The 25,473-nt window shown below is 48.3% G+C and overlaps 2 protein-coding genes across 2 annotated transcripts in view; one reads left to right on the top strand and one right to left on the bottom strand.

Annotated features, from left to right (window-relative positions):
• Positions 1 to 25,071, bottom strand: part of LOC134547879 (endogenous retrovirus group K member 5 Gag polyprotein-like) — a 63,585-nt gene extending 38,514 nt beyond the window's left edge. The window contains exon 1 of the mRNA XM_063391996.1: positions 24,841 to 25,071. The gene's annotated coding sequence lies outside the window, so the exon portion shown is untranslated. The remainder of the gene's footprint in view (positions 1 to 24,840) is intronic.
• On the top strand, positions 21,918 to 24,370 carry GPKOW (G-patch domain and KOW motifs). The gene is given in 7 exon segments (XM_063393441.1): positions 21,918 to 22,098; positions 22,101 to 22,187; positions 22,190 to 22,456; positions 22,459 to 22,539; positions 22,542 to 22,628; positions 22,631 to 23,071; positions 24,171 to 24,370. Coding segments are annotated over 7 exon segments (1,344 nt in total).
• Positions 25,072 to 25,473: the final 402 nt, after the last annotated feature.

The following is a 25,473-nucleotide window of genomic DNA, read 5'->3' as shown; positions in this document are numbered from 1 at the left end:
CTGCCTGGAGTGTTTGAGCTTATCTGTGGCTTCTGGGAGTTTTATGGAGGGGGCCTGCCAACAGTGTGAGCAAGTGAATAACCTCCTTTTGCTGGTGGCGGAGCTTAAAGAGGAAGTTGAAAGATTAAGGAGTATCAGGGATAGTGAAAGGGAAATAGACTGGTGGAGTTCAGCCCTTACACCTTTAAGGGAGGCCCACCAAGAGTCAGAGGAGTCATATGCCTCTCACTCCCAGGCAGTAGTAGGGCATCTGGTAGATGAAGGAGAGTGGAAATGGGTCCCTGCAAGAGGAGGTCATAATAGAATCTCCTCCAGACCCCTATCCCCTAACCAGGTGCCACTTCACAATAGGTATGAGGCCCTGGATCTAGAGAGACAGCCAGATGATTTAGAAGAAAATTTTCTACCCAGTGAGCCTTCCAATTACGACTCACCTGTAAGACAGATCACCACCTCTAACTTCAAGAAGAAAAGAAGGGTAATTGTAGTGGGTGATTCCCTTCTGAGGGGTACAGAGGACCCCATATGTCGACCAGACTCATCCCACAGGGAGGTCTGCTGCCTCCCTGGGGCCCAGGTACGAGATATCACTGAGAGACTTCCTGGGCTGATTCACCCTCTGATTATTACCCACTGCTGATACTCCAGGCTGGCAGTGATGAGATTGAAAAGAGGAGTGTCAGGGTGATTAAAAGGGACTTTAGGGCACTGGGTCAAGTGCTTGATAGGACAGGGGCAAAAGTAGTGTTCTGCTCAATCACTTTGGTGGCAGAGGAAAATGATGAAAGGAATAGGAGAACCCGCATCTTTAACAAATGGCTCAAGGGTTGGTGTTATCGGCAAAATTTTGGATTCTTTGATCATGGAGCAACCTTTATGGCACCTGCTCTACTGGAATCAGATAGGATACATCTCTCTGTTAAGGGCAGGAGGTTTTTAGCTCATGAACTGGCAGACCTTATTGAGAGGGCTTTAAACTAGGTTTGAAGGCGGAAGGGGATGCATCTGGGCTGTCTGGAAGCAGGCCCAAGGATGATAAGACTGTGTTAGGGGAGAAATCAGTAGCCCAGCTGAGGTGCATGTACACCAATGCACGCAGGATGGGTAACAAACAGGCAGAGCTAGAGGCCATGGTGCATCAGCAGAACTATGATATTGTTGCCATCACTGAAACGTGGTGGGATGACTCACATAGCTGGAGCACTGCACTGGATGGCTACAAGCTCTTCAGGAGAGACAGAAAAGGGAGCAGAGGTGGAGGGGTGGCCCTTTATATTAGGGGAGTTTTGGATGTCATAGGTATCGAAACTAATGATGATGAAGTAGAGTCCCTATGGGTAAAAATTAAGGGGAAGGCCAACAAAGCTGACATCCTCCTGGGAGTCTGTGGCCGAGTTTCTCAGGTATCGTGGGCATGATATGCTCACGGATACCATTTGAGCTATTCCAAACTAGGCCAAACTAGGCCTCAGGCCTGGGTCTAGTAGGCCGCAAAACGTTCAGCATACGTAGTAGCAGATAAACTTATCTCCTACTAGGTATGTGTTAAGGTATGGCCACTCGCAGCATAGAGGTAATGGCACTAGATCTCCGTAGCCACCTTAACCTTAGATTGCTTACATACTTCTGTATGTTCACCGCCTATCACAGTGCACCTGCTAACTGTAAACTATTCGCTCTGTACTTAACCGGCCATCTCGCGGAATAAAGCGGAGTACGTGCTGGAAACCATACTGGTTGGTCTCACGTTACTCTAGTCCCCAGTCTTTCCAGGGTTCAACAACAGTGGCGCCCGAACTTAGAGACAGAGCCCTGGATTTTACTGAAATATAAAGCTTAGATGCTGTGTGATTATAAAGCTTAGATGCTGTGAATTATTTAGCTTAAATGCTGGAAGACCTCGCTTGATTTAGGACGTGTATGTGTCGCTTGCGAACTACAGTCCGGAATTTCCGAGGCAGGCTGGGGAGCGTCGGCTGATTGGGTTGATTAGAAAGGCGACAGTGCCACCCACTGTCAGCGGAAAGAAGGTAAGAGCAGCGGCGCGGATGGATTCACTCACGGAACGCGATTACATAGCTGCCACGCAGCTGTTAGCGTCCATTGTCTCGAAACGGGGCGAAAAGATCAGAGATTCTGATATAAATCAGCTGGCCCAATGGGCTAAAAAGAAAGGAAAGTTACAGCAGCCCTCGCTTTTGTTCAGCGAGACAGAATGGAAGGAGATCGGAGATTTACTGTGGGACTCGGTAGTTTCACAGGGGAAAGACGCAAAACTCTGTTCAGAGTTAGGCGTCACGTGGAAGAAAATTATAAATACGCTACAAACCTTTGCCGCGGAGCGCAGAGCTGCCCAAGCCGCGATTTCCACATTGGAGAGAACGGCCCCTTGCTCTCCTGAACCGGAGACCGTTCCTTCCCAAGCGGAAGAGCGGAAAAAAGTATCCAGGGTTGCGAGATTTTTCGGAATTAATTCCATGCATCCGGTGAAAGGGAACGCGGCCCTCCTCTGCTCGTCCCTCCGTGATGTGGTAGACGTAGCCAGCCATGCGGTTGAGAGACCGAGCGAGAAGCCGGAAGTGTCCTTGCCGCGGTTCGGCGAGAAAGGCGTGGGGGAGGAGACGAGCCAGCCGCCAGACCCGAGGGGCTTGGCGAAAGAGGAGGCAGGCGGGACCGGCAGCGGCGCAGGGCGGGCACAAGTGACGCAGCAAGGAGGTGGACTTAGAGGCGGTGCCACCGGCGGAGCGGAGCCAAACCCCTCCCCACCGGAACGGGAGCTGACGTCAGCTGCCCACATGACAAAAACAAAAACAGAGAACATGGCGGCGCCCATGGCCGGATCGGACAACGCGAGTTCGATTCAACCTGAGATCCCTGCGCCCCCACAGCCTGCATCAGTGGGACCCGCCACCCATCCACGAGCGTCTCACTGTCCTCTGCCAGAATCTGACTCGGATGAGGAAGTTTTGAAACCTGATAGCAGTTGTGCAACGCAATCGCCGGAAAAGCCGCAGAGGTCAACGGAGCTGCAGCAAATTATAGCAGAGCTTGCTAAGCTCTCTAACCGGCAAAGTCAGCTGGAACAAAGGACATTTGAATTATCCAAAACAGGCGGACCTGCCGAAAGCCTGTTTGGTGTCACAACTGCAATGTGGACACTCATGCCACAGAGGTCTGCAGGAAACAGGGAAACTTCACGGCCAGCGCGCCGAGGCAGCGCGCCAAGACACAAATCGATGCCTCAGCCCACCAGGCCCCAAAAATGACTCATTGAACCAGACCAGACCTGCTGCGTGGAGAAGCGTTGGTGTGGACATAACAGCAGCAGAAGAGGTCACCTTACAAGATAAAGAAGTCACCCTAATCCCAACTGATGTCTCTGAACCCATCTATAATACAATTTCCTCAGCTGGAGGTTTGATATTAGGAGGAGCCTCCACGAGCAAACAGGGTATTATGGTGGTGCCAGGAGTCATCAATGCAGATTACACTGGACAGTTAAAAGTAATGGTTTATGCCCTGCAGCCTCCTGTGACAATCCCAAAGGGGAGCAGGATTGCTCAGATCATCCCCTTTGAGAACATCCTGCTACGTCGTCAGTCCCACAAGCAGCCTGCGGAAACTGAAGGCGGAGCTGGGAGCTTTGGATCTATGGGACACAATGTTTTCCTTACAGTGGATTTACACGAGCGGCCACGGATTGCAGTGAAACTGCAACGAGGCGATGAAATTATTGGCATGGAACCACTTCCAGACACCGGCGCAGACATATCCTTAATTAACAAATTACATTGGCCTTCTCATTGGCCTTTGAAATCCCCCTATACCCGCGTTGTGGACGTAGGAGGCCTGACTGTTCCCTCAATAAGTGCAGATCCTATTCGGATCATCTTTGAAGATGGACAAGTGGTTGTGGCTCATCTATATGTTGTGCCAATGCATGAAGAGATTCTGGGGCTGCTAGGAAGAGATGTGCTTTCCCAAATAGGGATGGTTTTGACTACTGACCGGCATTTTCCTTAGTGGCCACTGCAGAGCAGCCACCCATTTTAAAAATCACCTGGTTAACTGATACCCCTGTGTGGGTTGAGCAGTGGCCAATGACAGAGAAGAGGCTGCGAATTACCAAGCAATTGGTGCAGGAACAATTAGAAGCAGGTCACATTCGACCCTCAGTGAGTCCATGGAACGCACCGATTTTTGTCATCCCTAAAAAATCAGGGAAATGGAGACTGCTACATGACCTTCGTAAGGTTAATGAGCAGATGCAAGCGATGGGTGCTCTGCAACCAGGCTTGCCAGCAGCGACCATGGTTCCTCAAGGGTGGGACATTGTGATCATCGATTTGAAGGACTGTTTTTTCACTATCCCGCTCCACCCTCAAGATACTCAGCGCTTTGCCTTCACTGTGCCATCTATTAACAGAGCAGCGCCAGCACAACGATATGAATGGGTAACTCTTCCTCAGGGAAGTCGTACCTCGCCTACCATGTGCCAGATATTCATCAATTGGGCTTTGCAGCCAATTCGTCAGCGTTTTTTCAATGCAATAATTTATCACTACGTCGATGACATCCTTGTTGCTACTAAGGAGCCTCTGCCCACAGAGGAATTGGACTGGCTAGTCACGCAGTTAAAACATCGTGGTCTGACTGTGGCCCCGGAAAAAATACAACGATCAGCCCCGTGGAAGTACTTAGGATGGCTGATCACGAGTGCACAAATCCGGCCGCAGAAAATTACTTTACATACCAACATTTCAACGTTATATGATGCTCAGAGACTTTTTGGAGACCTGCAATGGGTTCGTACCATTGTAGGAATCACCAATGAGGACTTGCAACCATTTCTACCATGGCTACATGGTAATGATGCCAGTAGCCTTCGACAATGTACCCCTGAACAGCAACGAGCCTTAGTCAAGGTGTCAGAGAAGCTACAACGTGGTTGGAGCATTCACCGCATAGAACACCTGCCACTGTCACTGTTCCTCTCCAACGCAGATGCCTGTCCGTTTGCCATCATTTTTCAATGGCAAAAGAAAAAGGGGGAATACCAGTCTGGGTTAAAATCGACAGCTGGTGTGATTGAATGGGTGTTCTTGCCGGTGCAGCCGAAGAGTCGTGTTATGACAAGAACAGAAGCCCTTGCCGCGCTCATCAGGAAAGGGAGAGATAGGATTTTAGAGATCGATGGGGAAGAACCGGCAGGTATCAGTGTTCTGATCAGAAATGAAGATCTGGACTGGAAGCTGAGACATTCTGTGGAGCTGCAAGAAGCATTGTTAGGTTTTACAGGTGTGGTTCACAACCGACAGCCAAAGGGTCCGATGTGGACTCTGATTGCATGCCATCAGTGGCTGGAGAAGCCTTTGTGTTCCATGACACCTGTGGAAGGCAGAACAGTTTATACGGATGCTGGCCGAAAGACACAAAGAGCTGTGTGTGTGTGGAAACAGCAAGGAGAATGGAAGCAGCATTTAATCCACAGTGAAGCCGGAGACAGCTTGCAGACCCTGGAACTGGGAGCAGTGTGTTGGGCTTTGCAAACCTGGAATAAGGAACCTCTTAATGTGGTGTCAGATTCTTTGTATGTGGTTGGAGTGGTACAAAGAATCGAAGATGCACTCATTAAGACCACTCAGAATCAGCGCCTCGGAGAACTATTTCTACGACTGAGGAGTATACTCAGACAGCGTCAGCATGCCTTTTGCGTGATGCACATTCGTAGTCATCAGTGCAGCAATGGTTTGGGAGAAGGCAATGCACGGGCAGATGCTGCAGTCAGTTGCGTTGCCCATGTCCCTCCCGAAAGCAAATTTGTAAGAGCTCGCAACAGCCACGAGAATTTCCATCAGAATGCTAGAGCTTTGCGTCGTCAATTTCAAATATCTATGAACGATGCACAGGGGATTGTGCATGCCTGCCCTCAATGCAGTCATCACGGGCCAGGTCTTGGCCTAGGCACGAATCCTTGAGGAATGAAAGCCCTGGAACTGTGGCAAGTGGATGTAACACACATCCCAGAGTTTGGAAGGTTGAAATATGTTCATGTCACTATTGACACCTACTCCAAATTCATTTGGGCCACAGCACAAACTGGGGAAAGAGCTCTGCACGTTGAGAGACATTTGACTGTTTGCTTTTCAGTGATGGGAGTGCCTGCAGAAATCAAAACTGACAATGGTCCAGCTTATGCGGGACAACGAGTTGCTAGGTTTCTGCAAAAGTGGGGAGTCAAACATACTACCGGGATTCCTCACTCTCCTACTGGCCAAGCCATTGTGGAACGGGCTCATCGGACGCTGAAAGAGTATCTCACAAAACAGAAGCAAAGCAATGACCTAGATGTGACCAATCGTTTATCTAAAGTACTGTTCACTTTAAATTACTTATGCCTAGCAGAAGGGCGAGAAGAGCCTGCAGTTGTCATCCACCACCAGGCTGTGAACGAAGGGAGACCACAAGCGATTCCAGGACTTTACGTATATCATAAGGACATGCGAACGGGTGAATGGCAGGGACCCAGTCCAGTCTTGTTTAATGGTCGCAGTTATATGTGTGTTTCTGCAGGAGAAGCAGGACCTGTCTGGGTGCCGAGTCGCTTTACCCGTGCGTGTCCACAGGAAAAGATACCAACCGGCGGTGACAATCCTAGAGACACTCACAAAGACAGCGACGACTTACCTGAAGCACCTCAAGAAGACGTGGAGAGTGCTGAAAATTGACTGTTTTAATACTATATCATTGCACTGTTATTGTGTGATACTTAGAGACACGATAAGTTATTGGTTAGGGTTTTAGGTTAGTAGCCTGTGTGCTACACTGTCTGCTTGTCACAACGGGTGAAATGCTAAGCATGAGAGTGTTGGTTTTAATCAGTGTGGTAGTAAAAACAAGAGCAGGGATGTTTAACATTGACACAAGGGAGAACATGTGGGTTACTTGGGCCAAACAAACTAAACAGGATTCCTTTTGTTTATCTCTAGCGACGCCATCCAATCCTTTTAGAACCTGCTTGATTGGAGTTCCACTGACCTCCATGACAGAGTTCAAGTCTTTAACCCCTGTCAACATTGACCCAAAAGGTGCTTTAGGGCCACAAGCTGCTGCCATAGCGCGAAACCTTAGAACTGCTGGTCCAGAACCTCAGGAGCTTGATCTTTTAGGTTCTGTGCCAGGAAACTATTGTCTTGTCTTTGGGCGCTTTGCAGTGAATTCAAGTCTATTAATCATAGATGAGCAGCAATTGAAAGGCCACGCTACGTGGCTATCCCCTCATTCACCATTGTATTACAATTACTCTGAGTATTGTAATAGTTGGGTCAGATCTGTCACGCAATTGACAACAGCTGCTAAGAGATTGCCACCAGGAATCTTTTTAGTTTGTGGAGATAGAGCATGGTCCACAGTACCTCCAAGCAGTGTCGGAGGACCGTGTTATTTCGGTAAACTAACTCTGTTCGCACCTAGTATTCACCAGGTTCTAGGCTTGCCAAGAAAGGCTCAACGAGTCAAGCGCAGTATGTCTCAACTAGGTCCCAACTGCAGAGATCAAGTTAAGTTATGGCAGCCTGCAGCCGTGATCTCAGCATCCATTTTTGCCCCAGGAGTTGCTTCAGCACAAGCCCTCACACAACTGAAACATTTAGCCTGCTGGACAGGGAAACAGATTAACATAACGACGAAGTTGTTGAGTGAGCTTGCTGAAGATGTTAGTGGCATTCGCCATTCAGTGCTCCAGAACCAAGCCGCAATTGGCTTCCTTCTTTTGGCTCAGGGGCATGGATGCAAAGAGTTTGAAGGCATGTGCTGCATGAATTTATCAGACCACTCACGGTCGATACATCAGCAGTTAGCGCAGTTGAGGGACAACATGAAACACCTTGTAGTTGAAAACACTCCGTTTGACAATTGGCTGAAGTCTTGGAATCTCACCGGGTGGATTGTGGATTTAATTCGTTTTAGTATAATGATCTTTATTGCTGTCATAGTAGTTCTGACAATAGTGCCTTGCTTGATACAATGCATGCGCAAATTAGCCGACCGTGCCTTAACGTCAGTTTGGATAGCCCAAAAAGAAAAAGGGGGAACTGTGGCCGAGTTTCTCAGGTATCGTGGGCATGATATGCTCACGGATACCATTTGAGCTATTCCAAACTAGGCCAAACTAGGCCTCAGGCCTGGGTCTAGTAGGCCGCAAAACGTTCAGCATACGTAGTAGCAGATAAACTTATCTCCTACTAGGTATGTGTTAAGGTATGGCCACTCGCAGCATAGAGGTAATGGCACTAGATCTCCGTAGCCACCTTAACCTTAGATTGCTTACATACTTCTGTATGTTCACCGCCTATCACAGTGCACCTGCTAACTGTAAACTATTCGCTCTGTACTTAACCGGCCATCTCGCGGAATAAAGCGGAGTACGTGCTGGAAACCATACTGGTTGGTCTCACGTTACTCTAGTCCCCAGTCTTTCCAGGGTTCAACAACAGGAGTCTGCTATCGTTCACCCAACCAGGATGAAGAGGTGGACAACTTATTCTATAAGCAACTGAACAATGTTTCAGGATCATCAGCCCTTGTTCTTGTAGGTGACTTCAACCTACCAGACATCTGCTGGGAACTTAATACAGCAGAAAAACAGCAATCTAGCAAGCTTTTAGAGTGTGTGGAGGATAACTTTTTGTCACAACTGGTGGGCAAGCCCACCAGGGGAGGGACTATGTTAGACCTATTGTTCACAAATAGAGATGGACTGGTGGGTGATGTGGAGGTTGGAGGCCGCTTGGGGTACAGTGATCATGAAATTATATAATTCTCGATAATTGGTGAAATAGGGAGAAATATCAATAACATCTCTACACTGGACTTACGGAGGGCAGACTTTGGCCTACTTAAGAGACTTATTCAGAGAGTTCCTTGGGAAACAGTCCTTGAAAACAAAGGAGTCCAGGAGAGATGGGTGTATTTCAAAACAGAAATCTTGAGGGCACAAGAACAGACTGTCCCTGTGTACCGAAAGAAGAGTCGACGAGGCCAATGTCCAGTCTGGATCAGCAATGAGGTTTTGAAGGAACTTAGAAATAAAAAAACCAAGATGTATCATCTTTTTAAGGAGGGTCTGATTTCTCAAGAAGTATTTAAGGGAGCTGCTAGGGCATGTAGAAAAAAAAATCAGGGATGTCAAAGCTCAGTTTGAACTTAACTTGGCAACTTCTGTTAAAAACAATAAAAAAAGTTTTTACAAATATATCAATGATAAAAGGAAGGGTATAACCAGCCTCGGTTCCTTATTGGATGAGGCAGGCAACTTAGTAACTAAAGATGAGGAAAAAGCGGAAATGCTTAATGCCTTCTTTGCCTCAGACTTTATTGGTAGGACAGCTTATCCTCAAGATAACTGTCCTCAGGGGTTGGTAGGTGGTGCCAGGGAACAGAATGGTCCTCTTGTTATCCAAGAGGAGGCAGTCAGAGAGCTGCTGGGACATTTGGATATTTATAAATCGATTGGACCAGATGGGCTCCACCCTAGGGTGATGAGAGAGCTGGCAGATGAGCTTGCGAAGCCGCTCTCCATCATTTATCAGGAGTCGTGGCTCACTCGTGAGGTTCCAGGTGATTGGAAACTGGCCAATGTGACACCTGTTTATAAAAAAGGTAGGAAGGAGGATCCTGGTAATTACAGGCCAATTAGCCTGACCTCAGTACCAGGTAAGATAATGGAACAGTTCATACTGCGTGCTATCGCACAGCACTTACAAGATGGCCAGGGTATCAGACCCAGTCAGCGTGGGTTTACAAAGGGTAGGTCATGTCTGACCAACCTGGTCACCTTCTATGACCAGGTAACTCGTCTGCTGGATGCAGAAAAGGCTGTGGATGTTGTCTATTTAGACTTCAGCAAGGCCTTTGATACTGTCTCCCATAGCATACTCCTAGATAAGCTGGCAGCCCACGGCTTGGACAGGAGCACTCTTCGCTGGGTTAGGAACTGGCTGCATGGTGCAGCATCCAGCTGGCAACCAGTCACCAGTGGTGTCCCTCAGGGGTCTGTACTGGGACCAGTTCTATTTAATATTTTTATAGATGACATGGATGAGGGCATTGAGTCCTTCATTAGTAAATTTGCAGACGACACTAAGCTGGGAGCTTGTGTTGATCTATTGGAAGGGAGGAGGGCTCTGAAGAGAGACTTAGATTGGTTGGATGGATGGGCAGAGTCCAGCAGCATGAAGTTTAATAAGTCTAAGTGTCGAGTTCTACATTTTGGTCACAAAAATCCCCTACAGCGTTACAGGCTGGGGACAGTGTGGCTGGACAGTGTTCAGGCGGAAAGGGACCTGGGGGTGCTGGTCGACAGCCGGTTGGATATGAGCCAGCAGAGTGCCTTGGTGGCCAAGAAGGCCAACGGCATCCTGGCCTGCATTAGGAATTGTGTGACCAGCAGGAGCAGGGAGGTCATTCTTCCCCTGTACTCGGTGCTGGTGAGACCACATCTTGAGTACTGTGTCCAGTTCTGGGCCCCTCAGTTTAGGAAGGATATTGAGATGCTTGAGCGCGTCCAGAGGAGGGCAACAAGGCTGGTGAGGGGCTTGGAACACAAGCCCTATGAGGAACGCTTGAAGGAGCTGGGGTTGTTTAGCCTGGAGAAGAGGAGGCTTAGAGGTGACCTTATTGCTCTCTACAACTTCCTGAAGGGAGATTGTAGACAGGTGGGGGTCGGTCTCTTCCACCGGGCAGCAACTGACAGAACAAGGGGACACAGTCTCAAGCTACGTCAGGGAAGTGTCCTGGGGTGACAGGACATTTTCATGCTTTGTATCCCAAATCGTGTGTTTCTGTTCCCATGTTCTCAGTTTGTTTTGTCTATAGCAGAGCCCCTCCCCCGGCTGCTGGCTTTTGGCTTGCTTGCTGCTAGCTTTAGGCTGCTTTGCTGGCTTTGCTCTCTTGCTTTCTGCTTTTTGCTTGCTTTTTGCCATTTTTCTGCTTTTGTCTTTCCCCTTCTTTCCTTCCTCCCTTCCCTGAAGACATCGGACCTGCTTCGGGCCCTGATTCGGGAACATCAAGGGAAAACCCCCCGGAGTCTGCACCTGAAAGAAGCTTTGGCACCCTCCCCAGCAGAGACTGCTCACCCTCTCTTGGACTGGTGAAAACATTTGCTGTCATCTTGGACTGTTTTTCTTGTGTTGGGGAGTGTTTTTTCGTTGTTTCTCAATAAACAAGTTTTTCCACTTTTCCTCTGAGGAAATTCCTCCCGAACCCGGTGGTGGGGGAGGGAGTTGTGGAGATTTTCCCCTAATTTTGTCCTAAACCAGGACAGGAAGGTACAGGTTAGATATTAGGAAAAAAATTTTCACTGAAAGAGTAATAAAGCACTGGAATTGTATTCTCAGGGAGGTGGTGGAGTCACCATCTCTGGATGTGTTTAAAAAAAGACTGGACATGACAGTGCTATAGTCTAGTTGAGGTGTTAAGGCATAGGTTGGACTTGATGATCTTAGAGGTCTCTTCCAACCTCATTATTCTGTGATTCTGTGTTTCTGTGATCCATCCCAGGGCGATGAGAGAGCTGGCAGATGAGCATGTGATGCCACTCTCCATCATTTACCAACAGTCCTGGCTCACTGGTGACATTCCAGAGGACTGGAAGCTGGCCAATGTGACACCCATTCACAAAAAGGGTAGGAAGGAGGATCCTAGTAACTATAGACTGGTCAGCCAGACCTCAGTACCTGGCAAGATAATGGAGCAATTTATACTGAGTGTCATCATGCAGCATTTACAGGATGGCCAGGGTATCAGACCCAGCCAGCATGGGTTTAGGAGGGGTAGGTCGTGTTTGACCAACCTGATCTCCTTTTATGATCAGGTGACCTGCCTGGTGGATGCAGGAAGGGCTGTGGATGTTGGCTATTTGGATTTCAGCAAGGCCTTTGGCACTGCCTCCCACAGCACACTCCTGCAAAAGCTGGCAGCCTGCAGCTTGGACAGGAGCACTCTGTGCTGGGTTAGGAACTGGCTGCATGGCAGGGCCCAGAGAGTGGAGGTGAACAGTGCTACATCCAGCTGGCGGCCAGTCACCAGTGGTGTTCCTCAGGGGTCTGTGCTGGGGCCAGGTCTGTTCAATATCTTTATTGATGACATGGATGAGGGTATTGAGTCTTTCATTAGTAAATTTGCAGATGACACTGAGTCTTTCATTAGTAAATTTGCAGATGACACTAAGTTGGGAGCATGTGTCGATCTCTTGGAAGGTAGGATGGCTCTGCAGAGAGACCTCTAACAGTTGAATGGATGGGCAGAGTCCAATGGGATAAAGTTTAATAAGTCCAAGTGTCGGGTACTGCATATTGGCCACAATAACCCTCTGCAATGTTACAAGCTGGGAATGGTGTGGTTGGACAGTGCCCAGGCAGAAAGGGACCTGGGGGTTCTGGTGACAGCAGCTGAACATGAGCCAGCAGTGTGCCCTGGTGGCCAAGAAGGCCAAGGCATCCTGGCCTGTATCAGGAATGATGTGGCCAGCAGGAGCAGGGAGGTCATACTCCCCCTGTACTCGGCACTGGTGAGGCTGCACCTCGAGTACTGTGTCCAGTTCTGGCCCCTCAGTTTCAGAAAGAGGCTCTTGAGTGTGTCCAGAGGAGGGCAATGAGGCTGGTGAAGGGCTTGGAGCACAAGTCCTATGAGAAACGGCTGGGGGAGCTGGGGTTGTTCAGCCTGGAAAAAAGGAGACTCAGAGGTGACCTTATCACTCTCTACAACTTCCTGAAGGGTAGTTGTAACCAGGTGGGGGTTGGCCTCTTTCACCAGGCAGCAACTGACAGAATGAGAGGACACAGTCTCAAGCTGCATCAAGGGAAATATAGGTTGGACATTAGGAAAAAGTTTTTCACGGGAAGAGTGATAAAGTACTGGAATTGTCTGCCTGGGGAGGTGGTGGAGTCACCATCCCTGGATGTGTTTAAAAAAGATTGGATGTGGCATTCAGTGCCATGGTTTAGTCTAGGTCAGGGAACAGGTTGGACTTGATGATCCTGAAGGTCTCTTCCAACCTTGTGATACTGTGATAGTGTGATATTGTGATTTTGTTTTTCACTCGTAAATATTGAAATGCACGAAGAACCCACGCAAGAAAAGGAGACTGTGAGTATCGTATGGTTGGGTGGGGTGACCAAGTGTGTGAAGCATGTGTGTGTGTAAGACGTGATATTATCACAGGGCGAGTGTGGACCTTAAAGCTGCAGTTCCATTTTTCCCGCGAGGGAGGTGGCCGGCTGCAAGGGAAGTGTGTGATTCCTGTGTGAGTGTTCCCCGACGGGGGGGTGTTGGTCACAAGGGGGCTAGAAGGGAAGGGATATCCTTTTGAGTTCGGAGACTGGTAAACCTTCTAGACCGCGACCAGTAAAGGTCCACCTAATTTTTGTTGCATTAGTAGTTTGAGAGCCCACCATTAAAAGAATCTCCTTGGGACAGTCCCCCGTTGGAATAGTAAGTTAACGGCACCAAGTCGCTGACTCGGGGATTTAGGTCTAATTTTTGAGTGGTGACCTGTGACTTTTCCATTGCGTTAAGGATGGGGTCATATTTTAGTAAGAGTCACGAAGTTCCCTCAGGAGGGACCTCTGTGGAGGTGACCCCTGAGATCCCTTGGGATAGCCCTATGGGAAGATTGTGGCAAAGTTGGCAGGATTGCCCGGTTAGGGGAAGGAAGTCTAGGGATCGGATGGTCTATCTTTGCACGAAGGTTTGGGAAGTAAAGGAAGTAAGATTGAATCTGATATGGCCTGTGTTTGGTACTTTTGATGAATGGGCTTGTGACACTTGTGCATATATGTGCAGACTAAGGAAAGAAAAGAGCCAGATGAATTGGAATATGCTCTATTATGGAATAGGGCTTGAATTAAATTATATCCTGAGAGAAGTGATGGGAAAAAGAAGCGGGATCCCTTGAGGAGCCCCTTTTCTCCCTGCCCGGTGGCCACCCCTTTATTTGTCCCTACCTCTACTCCTTCCTCGGGATCCGCACAGAATCCAACCTCGTCCTCGGCTTCCTCGGTGGCAGCATCATCTCAGCCGTCCGAGAACCATGCAAAGCCTTGAGCTCTGTGGCTGCCCCAAACCCTCTCTCGCCCGAAGGGACCTCCGAAAAAGTACACTGTCCCCTTTTTTGGTCCTGGACAACACACCCATACCAACCCCGTGTCCCGGTCCCCGACGCAAACTTTTAGGAAGAAGGAAAAGAATAATAAGAAAAAGGAAGGGGGGAGGAACAACTTCAATTTTCATCCCCCGACTGGAGCTTTTGCTGGCACCCAGACCCTTGAAAAAGGTCCAAGGAAACCCGAAAGAAATTTATGGTGGGACCAGAATGATTACAACCTGCACATTAGAAAAAGTGGTCCGGAGGGAAACTAGGGGAAGAAAGAGTCCACCTATGAAAAAGGAAAGTATTTTAAGCCCATCACCTTGGAAGGAAAAGCATTGCAGCAACCAGTAGGAGAATTGAAACTGGGACCCAGTAAGAAAAGAGTTCAATTTATGTTAGACAGTGGGGCAAGGTATGCTTCATGGAACGTGCTGTTGGTACCAGAGGTAAATTGGGATGTGTTGGAAAATGAATGGTGTTGTTGGTACTTGCATAAGCCGGATTGGGAAAAGAGTTGGCGCGAGTCGGCAGAGGGAGGAAAAAGGCAGGGAAAGGATTCTGGTGTGGATGATCAATAGAGCTAAAGGGGAGTAAAGAAGGATTTTTTTTTTTTCAAAAGTATGGAGGAATTCAAGAAAAGACTACTTTTGTTTTTAAAAACAACAATTTTTTTCTTCCTTCTCTTCCTCCCTCTCCTTTCTGGTGGTGGTAGACCTATACCCCGTTTTTTTTCCCCGAACTAAATATACCTGAGACCCCTGGTATGGTTTAATTAATTTCAAGGGAGTTTTTTAATCCTTTAGCGGGAATCAGCAGAATTTTTTTTTTTTTTAATGTGTATCTTATTGGAAAGATCCTGCAGTCCCCAGAGGGCAACAGTTTAGTATAATACTTCTGCCATGAGAAAAAAAAAAAATTTTTTTTACTCCCCATAGTAGGTCAGGCAAGCTTTGGTAGGACTTCTAGGTTGGCTAGCACAGGAAAAAGGAATTAAGCTTCCACGGCGAGGGGACAACTTGTTTGTTGCCAGACAACGGTGAGCAGTGATGGCGAGCGTGGAGCAAGGGAGGCTCTGGACGGAGCAGCGGTAGCTGCATGGCAGGGAGCAGCAGGGCAAGCGGCACTTCCCCTCCTCCCCCCTTTCTTCCTGTGGCAGCACGGCGGTGCAACAAACTGCGTGTCCCGCCTTCCCTCTGCTCAGCGCAGGGATAACAGTGTAGGGGTTCTGAAAATAGCAGTGTAGCATGGAGAGGCAAGAACGAATAGGGACAAGAAAAACAGGACCAGAAGTAAAACTGTAATCTATTAGAAAAGGTATTAGGATTTTTTTGGTAGATTGAAGGCTGTGGCAAGGCAGTGTGGGTTCTTGTGTACTGGGATTTTACCACGGACAGGATAGAATGGTCAGAATCCAAGAAGATTGGAAAGATAAAAATGAAATATTGGTCCAAGCTCATGTTTTGAGTTTTTATAAGTTATCTGTGGATGGTAGCAATTGCATAATGCCTGGAGTGCCAATGAAAAACTAGGAAGAAATCAGGAAATTGGTAAAATTAGTGTAACAAATTATTGAATTTTGTAAGCCAAGGCTAGAGGATTTGTCTGTGGGCTGCAGTGGCTGTGAAAGGGATGATGGAGGAAGTGAGAAAGACTACATTAGGAGCATTTGTGGTGGTATCGTCGTCTCCAATGGCAAAAAGGATAGGTGACTCACGGATGCTAGGTTGTTATGCCAATATGCCAAAACATATTTGGCTTTTTGTGGGGGATAGCAGACTACGGCAGTCTGAAATTCTGCCTGATTTCTATCCTGCAGAATAGCAGAGAAATGTAACCGTGATTGTTTGAAGGTAGTGAGATTGAAGAGCTAAAAGTGAACAAGGAATGGTTTGTAGATGGTTCTGTAAGAGAAACAGTAGGAAAAGTGAGCCAAGGTTTGTGAAAATAAATGAGGAATCTGAAGGAGTGGTTGAATGAGGGCGATGGAGTGCTGGTGAGTCAGAACAAGTCTGCTAACTGTACGCTGTTTTACAGGCATTTAAGGCACCAGGTTGTTTAAGGTGGTACATAGTTTTGAGGAAAAATTTGAGGAAGGATAAAGAATTAATAAGTAAGAAGGTAAAAGGAATTGGTTTGTCAGGCATTTATGGAAAACATTTGTAAAGGTGGTAAGAGAATTTGAAACAGTTGCTGTAGCGCACATGAAGGGATAACAATAAAGGGATTAAAACTTAAAAGCTGGGAAAACTATTTTGGCTGATAAGAGGACAAGGAGGACAGCTTTCTTGGATGACAAGCACCCTGGATATCGGGGAAAACGGTAGAAATACATGAAGCTGAGAGACAGATGAGAAGAGAGCCACTAAGGACTACCTGATGAGAGTGTGAAAAATGTAGAATGTTAATTCATGTTCTTATAGTTAATGAAATATATTGAAAATTCTAAATTACTGTATATGTGATAGATGAGAGCGTGTGTTTCAGCATGTCTTGTAACATAAGGTTGAAACAAAAAGGCAAGCATCACCCTAGGTCCTGTTGTTCAGAAATAGAAAAAGGATGAATATGGTCGACCATATCTCGACCATTCATCAGCCATGAAGAAACTGGACATTAAGATCTGAACAGAGAGAGAAAACTCTTTTCAGCCTAGCCAGAGACACCCTTGGATTTGAATAGCTAGCTGGGACGCAAAGGGAAATATGGGGAAATATTGCCAAGGGCAGAATAAAATGTATAAAAACCAAACCCCAAACTGGGCAAATTTGTGAACCTAGGAGGAGACAGCAGACGGCCAGGTTCTGTGTCTCAAGGTTCACCCTTGGCATTTTTCCGGGTAAAAATTGTCAAGTATCTCCACTATTGGTGGGTTTACCGAAATTCTGTAATTCGATCTTTTGTTAATAAACCAAATTATTATTTTAATTGGAATATTGGCATTTATAACAAGAGGGAAAATGGGTTTTTTTATAAAATTAGGGGATTTGTAATCAGGCAACACAGGAAGTGTGAGGCCCAAGTTAAAAAGGGAAAAATCAAGGGAAGCAGTTGGGTTGGAATATCAAGGGTGCCTAATAGTCACCTTAGATAAAATCAATATACAAATGCGGTTTATCTGGTAGTAATTAATAGAGATTTACAAGAATCAAGAAGAATAAAGGACCAGGATAAAGACACCTCTCTTTGGGTTTTGCAAAAATCAGAGAGAGGTGTTTTTAACCCCTCATTGGGAGGGTTCTTTTATTCTTGTGCCCTTCACAACAGGCACCATTGGGAGGATACCCGAGAAGAGGTGAATTCACGCCCCAGAATAAGGAGGAAAATCAGAGAATCACCTCCTCCCCAGGAGACTGAACTACACCCCCGAGGCAGATGGCAGAGGAGGCTTCCATCCGCTGCCCAGAGCCTGGGTGTCCCTATAATCCCTATATCCATTTCAAGTGCAACTATTGTCTTGAGATTTGGGTGGTTCATTGTAAATGGAGGCGGAGACCGTTGGGGTTGTGTCGGAAGTGTTCTGAGGAGGAACAGATCTTGACTATGTGGTTCTTAGACAGTGCCCCACGTCTGGGGGTGATAGAACCAGATTTTCCCAGGTGGTATTCATTATATCAAAGGGGGTTAAAGGGAAAGCTGGATTTGAAGGCCCAGGTTTTGGCTACTGAGTGCCGACGGACAAATAAAGTACCTTGTGTAGCGAAGCCCGTAAAACTATCTTGGTGGGGGACATTCAAAAGGAGATATGCGGCTCGAACCACACCGAGGATCCGAGCAGAGAACCCCTGCTGTCGAGGAGATGATGGCCTACCACGTTATTGGCTGCAATCCAACAGATGATGGCCTAGACAGAGGAGCACATCTGTGGATCACTCTAGTGGGTCTGAGCCAAGCTGTGCGCCCGGTGAGGGGCCAGCTTCATAAAAATACGGCTTGGCCTAAGGACACCCCCACCAGAACAAATTAAATACCCAAGCTCCACACACTCAAGAAATACTACGCTGTCCCTTTATGAGCACTCAGGGCCATGGGAGTTGAGGTAATCAGAAACCTAGAAAACAAACCGGCACTGTTTAGGGATCGCTGGTCAGATTTCTCCGCCTCCCCGGGAAGGAAGCTATTCCCAAGGGAAGGTACAAAAAGGGGAAGGTATACAGAGGGAGGGGGTATTCGCAAAGGAATAAAAAGAAAGGGATCCAAATGCAAGTCTGTCTGGGAAGACCTAGGATAAGAAATTATTTGGGTTAATGGGAACACGAATTAAATGTTAATATTAAAAGGTGAGGGATTGTAATAAATGTAGTGGGTTTGTGGAAAATAGGGTTATTTAATTCATGTTCTATAAATAATTATAGACTGGAAACTGTAATATATTGTATAAAGGTATGTGTGTCTGCTCAACCCGCACGTTTCACGGACTTCTGTAAAGCACCTCTCCTGATCTCCCTGGTCCAAAAATAGAAGGTGAGAACACGAGGCACTGATGAGACAATGAACACGGACCAACCTACCCCTGCCTACGTGCAGCGAAAATTACCAGGACTTACACCAGTCGAATGCTACGTGCAAGAGGCAAAGCAGGGACTCCCACTGATCAAATGCTACATACAGAGGAATCATCACACACTTCTACGACGGTTAAATTACTCAAAGCAAGGACTAACTCTGGACATTAGCATTTGAATGGGCCAGGGGACCCTTTCGGGATTTAGTATAAACAAAGTTAATGGCCGGTGCTTAGTGGAAACACTGGGAGAAAGGCTGCCGAGGGTGAAATTAAGGGTATTTAAGTTAAGCCTCTAGGTGGGCAAGGTGTGAACCCAGCTAGAGACTCCAACTGCCAGGGTCCGTGTCTCTGGGTCACCCTTGACTCATTTTTTCCTGGGAGAAATTCTGTCAAGTAAGTGTCGCTGTTTGTGGGGTTTTGTTTTGTTTTTTTATTACTTAAAATTCTGTAATTTGATTCCAAATTTTGTGATTTGAATTTTAATAAACCAAATTATTGAATTTGGTAATAAATTGTCCTGGCATTTATAACAGGTTAATTCATGTTTTTAGGGATTATAACATGTTGAAATCATGGTTTGGTAAAATGTAAAATAAATTGTAACTTAAATTCCAGCCAGCCATAGAATTAAGGAATTCCTAGGCTGGCACCACCCAGTAACCACTATTCAGGGGGACACAATAAGGTGCTGGGAACTGTAGATGAGGGGATAGGCATCTGAAAGAAGGACACATTAAGATAAGAAATCAGTTCCCCTCCCATGGGCAGCAGAGCCATCAGAGCACCATCATCGCCTGGATCTCTGGAGAAGAACTCCTTTCCATTCACAAACCTCGGTTTCCATTCACCCACGGGAAGCCTGAAATTGGCACCTCTCCCTACTGGAGGAAAAGCTTTTCAACAGACCAATGACAACTATGAATTCGAACAACCAGTCCCGGGAACAAAGAGACTGTGGGGAAATCTTGTGCGAGGGCAAAATAAAGTGTATAAAACCTGAGCCCCAAAGGAGGAAAATTTGTGAACTTTTGCGGGGGCTGCACTGCTCTAGAGAATGCATCCCAGTTTGTCGGAGTCCATGTTTCCATGGATCCTCCACAGAGAGTGAAAAGTACAGAGATAGAATTAAAGCCTTTAGAAAAATTAGAATGTATAAAAGCTTTAAATGCACAAAGTAGAAATCTAACCCTTAGCTTTAAGCTCTGCATGCCCTAAGTCCTAGTTCAGTGTAGAAGGACACAGCTTCAGGCTTAGTGATAGAGTATAGACATAACAAAAATAGAGTAGGGTACTGTTTATAATTTTTAGTATGAGTTTTATGTACAACAAGGTAGAACCTTATGCTAGTAAGATAGAGTTTTACGTTAATAGATATGCTATGTGCGTAGGTTTTGATGCTGATTTTCGTAGTTTTACGAACTTTAGAATTGTACCTAGATTGGTTAGTGTGTAGATAAAAAATATGAATATGCATTTTGCAATTTGGGATAAAAAGCCTCAGGGTTAGAGGTGGAGGTATCGATTGATTGATCAATTCGATCCATCGATCCAACCTCCACTCTCTGCAACCTGAGGAACGATCCTTGACAGGGAGCCGAGACGGGATTTTAAGGTATTATACATCGCGGTCCCCGCTCTAAGGGACCTGGGCCCCGGGGTCCCCCCTTTTCCCCTGCAGCACTTGCTACCGGTGCGCTGGTTGGGACAGTCGGGGACTCTGTGTGGGGAGGGACCCCGGGGCCCCACTGCCCTCGCGATCCCGCGGACGGGAACCCTGCACGGCTCGGACCCTCCATCTGCCCTCGCGGTCCCCCGGACGGGAACCCTGTTTGGCTCGGGCCCCCATTGCCCTCGGGAACCCTGCGTGGCACGGGCCCCCACTGCCCTCGCGGTCCCCCGGACGGGAGCTCTGTGCGGTTCAGGATTTCCCGTTGCGTCCGCGTCCCTGTGGCCGAGGGCTCTGTGTGGGTTTGGAATTTCGGGGTCCCTTTTGTTACTACGATCCCCGTGGCTGTGATCCCTGTCTGAAACTTGTGATCGATTCCTCTCTGTTAGTGTGATCCCAGCGATTGAAAATGCAGACAGTAATAAGAGGTTGCTTTACCCTGAGGCTGTGAATTATATGTTCTGTCTATAGTTCTATTAGAGCTCTGTTTGTTAGGAATCTTATGCTTTGTTCGCTGTCTCATTTGAGTTGTATGTGTTAAGATTTCTATGCTTTAGTTATTGTCTTGTTTAGACTTTGTTTGCCTAGGTTTGTACTTGGTTGTAGAATAAGGCCGCTCTTAGAACTCTCGTGCCTTCAGATATGTGCTTTTGTATAAATAAACTACTTTATTTAGATACTAAGATGTGGTAAGATCTTTAGAGACTTTATACCCGTACCCAGCCTAGGCACCAGTTCACCCTTTGATGATCTCCTGGGTCATCAGCAATGTAACTCCGCTGGGGGTTTTTACCGAAATTCTGTAATTTGATTGTTGGAATCCATGTTTCCATGGATCCTTCACAGAGAGTGAAATGTGAAGGGATTGAATTAAAACCTTTAGAAAAATTAGAATATATAAAGCTATATATACATAAAGTAGAAATCTAAGCCTCAGTTTTAAGCTTCACATGCCCTAAGTGCCTAGTTGTTAGTGTAGAAGTAGAGCTTCAGGCCTAGTGATAGAGTTTAGACACAACAAAAATAGAGTACTGTTTATGATTTTTGGTATGAATTTTGAGCAAATAAGATAACGTTTTTTACATATGTTAAGATAGAGTTTTTCACATAACAAGATAGAATTTTTACACACAATAAGATAGAACTTTTAGTTAGTAAGATAGAGGTTTTACACTAACAGATATGCTATATGCGTAGACTTTTTATGCTGCTTTTCATAGTTTTTCATAGTTTTATGAACTTAGAAAATTGCACCTAGATTGGGTAGTGTGTAGGTAAAGATATGAATATGCATTTGTAACTTATGGAAAAAAAGCCTCTGGGCTGAAAGTGAAGGTATCGACTGATAATTCGATCCATTGATCCAACCTCCATCTTCTGCAGCCTGAGGAATGATCCTTGACAGGGAGCCGAAACGGGATTTTAAGGTACTATCTATTGCGGTCCTTGTTGCCTGCGATCTGGGCCCCGGGGTCCCCACCTTCTCCCCCTTGCGGCGCTTGCCGCCATTTGATCTTTTGATAAACAAAATCATATTTTCAATTGGACTTTTGGATTGGCATTTATAACAGGGGGAGCCTCGGGCCGGGGCCGCAGGGATGGAGTGGCGGTGCCTGCTGCCCGTGGGACCCTGCATAGTGCCCGGTGTGGGCAGTGACTCTGAGATTGACACTGATTTCTTGACAGCAGTAGAGGACCAGGAGCTGCTCAGCACCCAGCCGCGGGCCCCAAAGGAGCTGGTGATCCCCCTGATCCCCCCTCACTGCTCAAGGAACCCGGAGTGCCCGGTGCCGACATACATCCTCCCCCCGCCACTGATGGCAACCCCAACACAGACCCCCCCTCCAGCTGGAGTTCCCCGGACCCCCCTTGGTGTAGCCTCAGGCACTGCAGGAGCTGCTGCAGGAGGCACAGCAGAGCCAGAAGCAGCCTAAGGGGGCCTCAGCACCCCCCATCGCCATCCCCCTCCCTCTGTCTGGCAAAGACCTTGTCACAGGTCCACTGCTGGCCCCCCAGGGCTGTGAGGCCGTGTCCGTGGGGCAGTTTGGGCTGGCCATGCTGCAGGGTATGGGCTGGAGCCAGGGCCGGGGCATCGGGCACATCTTCTCCAGGGTCGTACCTGCCCTGGAGCACCGGCCCTGCCTGTAGGGGCTGGGTCTGGGGCCAAGGGAGCCCCCCCGGGTACTCCCAAATCTGGGGAGACCCGCCGGGGAGGCCTGGCTGTGGGGACTTAGTGAGCATCAAGGCTGGGCCCCACTGTGGCGTGGAGGGCAAGGTGGCAGTGCTGGACCCCGAGACTGGGCGGGCACTGGGCGACTGCAGCTGGCGGGGCAGGCAGTGGCCATGAACCAGCACGGGCTGTGCCCTTGGGAAGGGCTCCGAGGAAGGGCACAAGGCAGGGGGAAGAAGTGGAAGGAGCCCCCAGAAACAGCGCGGTTGGTGAAGCAGTGCCAGGGGGCCCTGCCCGGGACCTGGCATTGACTGCGCAGGGACCTGCAGGTGCGGGGTGTGGACAGGACCTTCTGCGGGGGCCACGACTACAACTGCAAGTGGCAGGTTGGGGACGCACTGTCCCTGGACACCTGGGTGTGCCGGATGGACCGGGGCTGCCTGCTGGAGGGCCTGCAGGAGGCCTCTCTGTAGATGGAGGTGCCTCGGGGCATTTCCAAGCACATCATGGTGGTGCTGGGGGAGCACGTGGGGCAGGTGGAGCGAATCCTGGAGGATGCACATCCCAGAATACAACCAGATTGTAAGCCCTCTCTACCTTGTGCCATGGAAGAAAAACTGTTTCAAGTGGGGTCCTGAAAACAGCAAGCCTTTGAACAGATCAAACCAGAAATAACTCACGCAGTTAGCCCTTGGGCCAGGCAGGACAGGATATGAATAACATGCTGTACACCACAGCCTGGAGCCTCTGGCAGTAGGTACCTGGAGAGACTCAAGGATGACCTCTTGGGTTTTGGAGTCAGGTATGCAGAGGATCGGAGGCCAGCTGTACCCCAACTGCAGAAGAGATTCTTGCAGCCTATGAAGGGGTTTGAGCTACCTCAAAAGTGATTGGCACTGAAGCACAGCTTCTTCTGGCACCTGACTACCAGTGCTGGGCTGGCTGTTTTAAGCAAAGGTCCCCGCAATACATCATGCCACCAATAGTACCTGGAGTACACCATTACACAGCGAGCTCAAATACAAAATGCAAATTTCCCAGGGATCTTGGGAGTGATCACTAGCCTGAAGGTAATAACAACTGGCCTACCTTTCCCAAAGGTGAATGCAATTCAGATATGCTCATATATATTCTCCTATAAAGGGAGATGAGTAATTCCAGAGTGTTCTCCTTTAAATTGTCTGAAACCAAGAGACCGATGACTGGAGAAAGGCAAATATAACTCCCATTTTTTAAAACGGGAAATTTCAGTCATTTCGACTATCGGGGATCTACAGTCCAGTCAGCCTCACTTCTGTGCTAGGCAAGTTCATGGAGCAGATTCTCCTGGGAATTATCCTAAGGCATATGGAAAACAAAGAGGTGATTGGTAACAGAGGCTATGGCTTTATAAGGGGCAAATCATGCGTTGACAAATTTGGTCACCTTCCGTGCCGGGGCTAGAGTGTTGGGTGGGTGGGGCAGAGCAACAGGGATCGTCTGCGTGGATTTATGCAAAGCATTTGACACTGTCCAGCATGACATCCTTGCCTACGACCCTCCCACCGTGCCGGCCCCACTCAGCACGTTCGTATTTGTCCGCTCCTTCATGGGATAATGGGGTGGGGATCCATGCACTGAGGGTCCCCCTGCCCCGCCGCCTGCCACAGCAATAACCCATCGCATATCCTGCCATCCCCAGGGTATCAGGAGCGGAGCGGAGCCTACGAGCGCCGTCCCTTCGCCGCGCCGCTCTCTCGCCCCGAGCGGGCGGGGTCGCTCCGGCCCGACCCGGCGGGGGCAGAGGCGGTGGCGGGGCAGGCGCATCTTGGCGGCGGCGGAGGGCGCGGGCAGCGCTCGCCCCGGCCGTCACCAGCGGCCGGACCCCTCCACCTCCCCTGAGCCCCGGAGCCGCCGCGGTGCCCGGGCCGGGCCGCCCCGCTCGCTGCCCGCCGGCTGCGCGGGACGGCCCCACTACACACACGAGCAAACGCAGGACAAGCGTCTCCAACTTTCCCTTCCCCTGCCCAATCCCTGCTGGGACACCCCAGTACTTGGGCGGGGGGAAGCGTCCACAACCCCTTCTTGCTCTCCCTGGCCGCCGCGGGAGCCACTGGGGCGGCTCGCCTTGCAGCCCGTCCACCGCCGCACCCTGGGCAGTCTCCCACGCACCCTCCCGGGCTCCCCTTCCCTCAGGATCCTTTCTCCAGAGAGGTGTTTGTCACTGGAACCTGCCGGCTGCAACAAGGCGTTTGCATGCTGGGTTTACGATCCGAGTAAGAAAGGTACCTGGATTCTGTAAAGCATCATTTAAAATAAGACTGATAAAAACTAGCGGTATAAAGGAGAACAGTAGAGTTAAACTTACATACCTTTAGATGCCAGGAGTTCCGTGTTGTGCGGCACTGGAGAGTGGCATCATGCCCTGCAGATCCCATCAGAAGGAAGGGTTAGCCTGTTCTGGTCATTCAAGCTTTTATAGGATTTTCTTACAAGAAAACAACTCCATTCATCATTTCAACTGTCAAACAGAGAGGATGTTCACATGAGAACATCCTTGGTGTGCTGTGAGATAAAAGCAAGGCCGCGCAGGTGCGCAATCACTGGTATGGAGTGGGAGCTGACCACAGGCTCCTCTGTTATCATCACCCCACTGAATCTGCCCTGCACGGAGGCAGAAGTGCCAGCATGGCACAGGCCTGAAGGTGATGCTGTTGGTGCACAGCACAGCACGGCCTTTCGCCTTCACAGATTCGCTGTTACATGGATCACTGATCTTCACTGTGCAATGGTCTAAGTCAGACTCACTGCAGGAGCCCATAAAAGTAGTTTGAGATCTCCATCAGTCTAGATACAGTTTGGAAGATCCTGAAATTAAAAGCAATTGTTCTGTGCAGCAGGGGATTTAGGATATTAGCATGGAGCATGTTGTTTATGCTGACAAGGTAGCAGTCTATACAGAGTCCCTACACTGACATTTTGACAGTGTAATTTGTTATTTAAGA

Source organism: Prinia subflava, chromosome 3, assembly GCF_021018805.1.
Source record: "Prinia subflava isolate CZ2003 ecotype Zambia chromosome 3, Cam_Psub_1.2, whole genome shotgun sequence".
Lineage (NCBI taxonomy): Eukaryota > Metazoa > Chordata > Aves > Passeriformes > Cisticolidae > Prinia > Prinia subflava.
The sequence above is the reverse complement of the archived record's forward strand: the minus strand, read 5'-3'. Positions and strand labels throughout refer to the sequence as shown.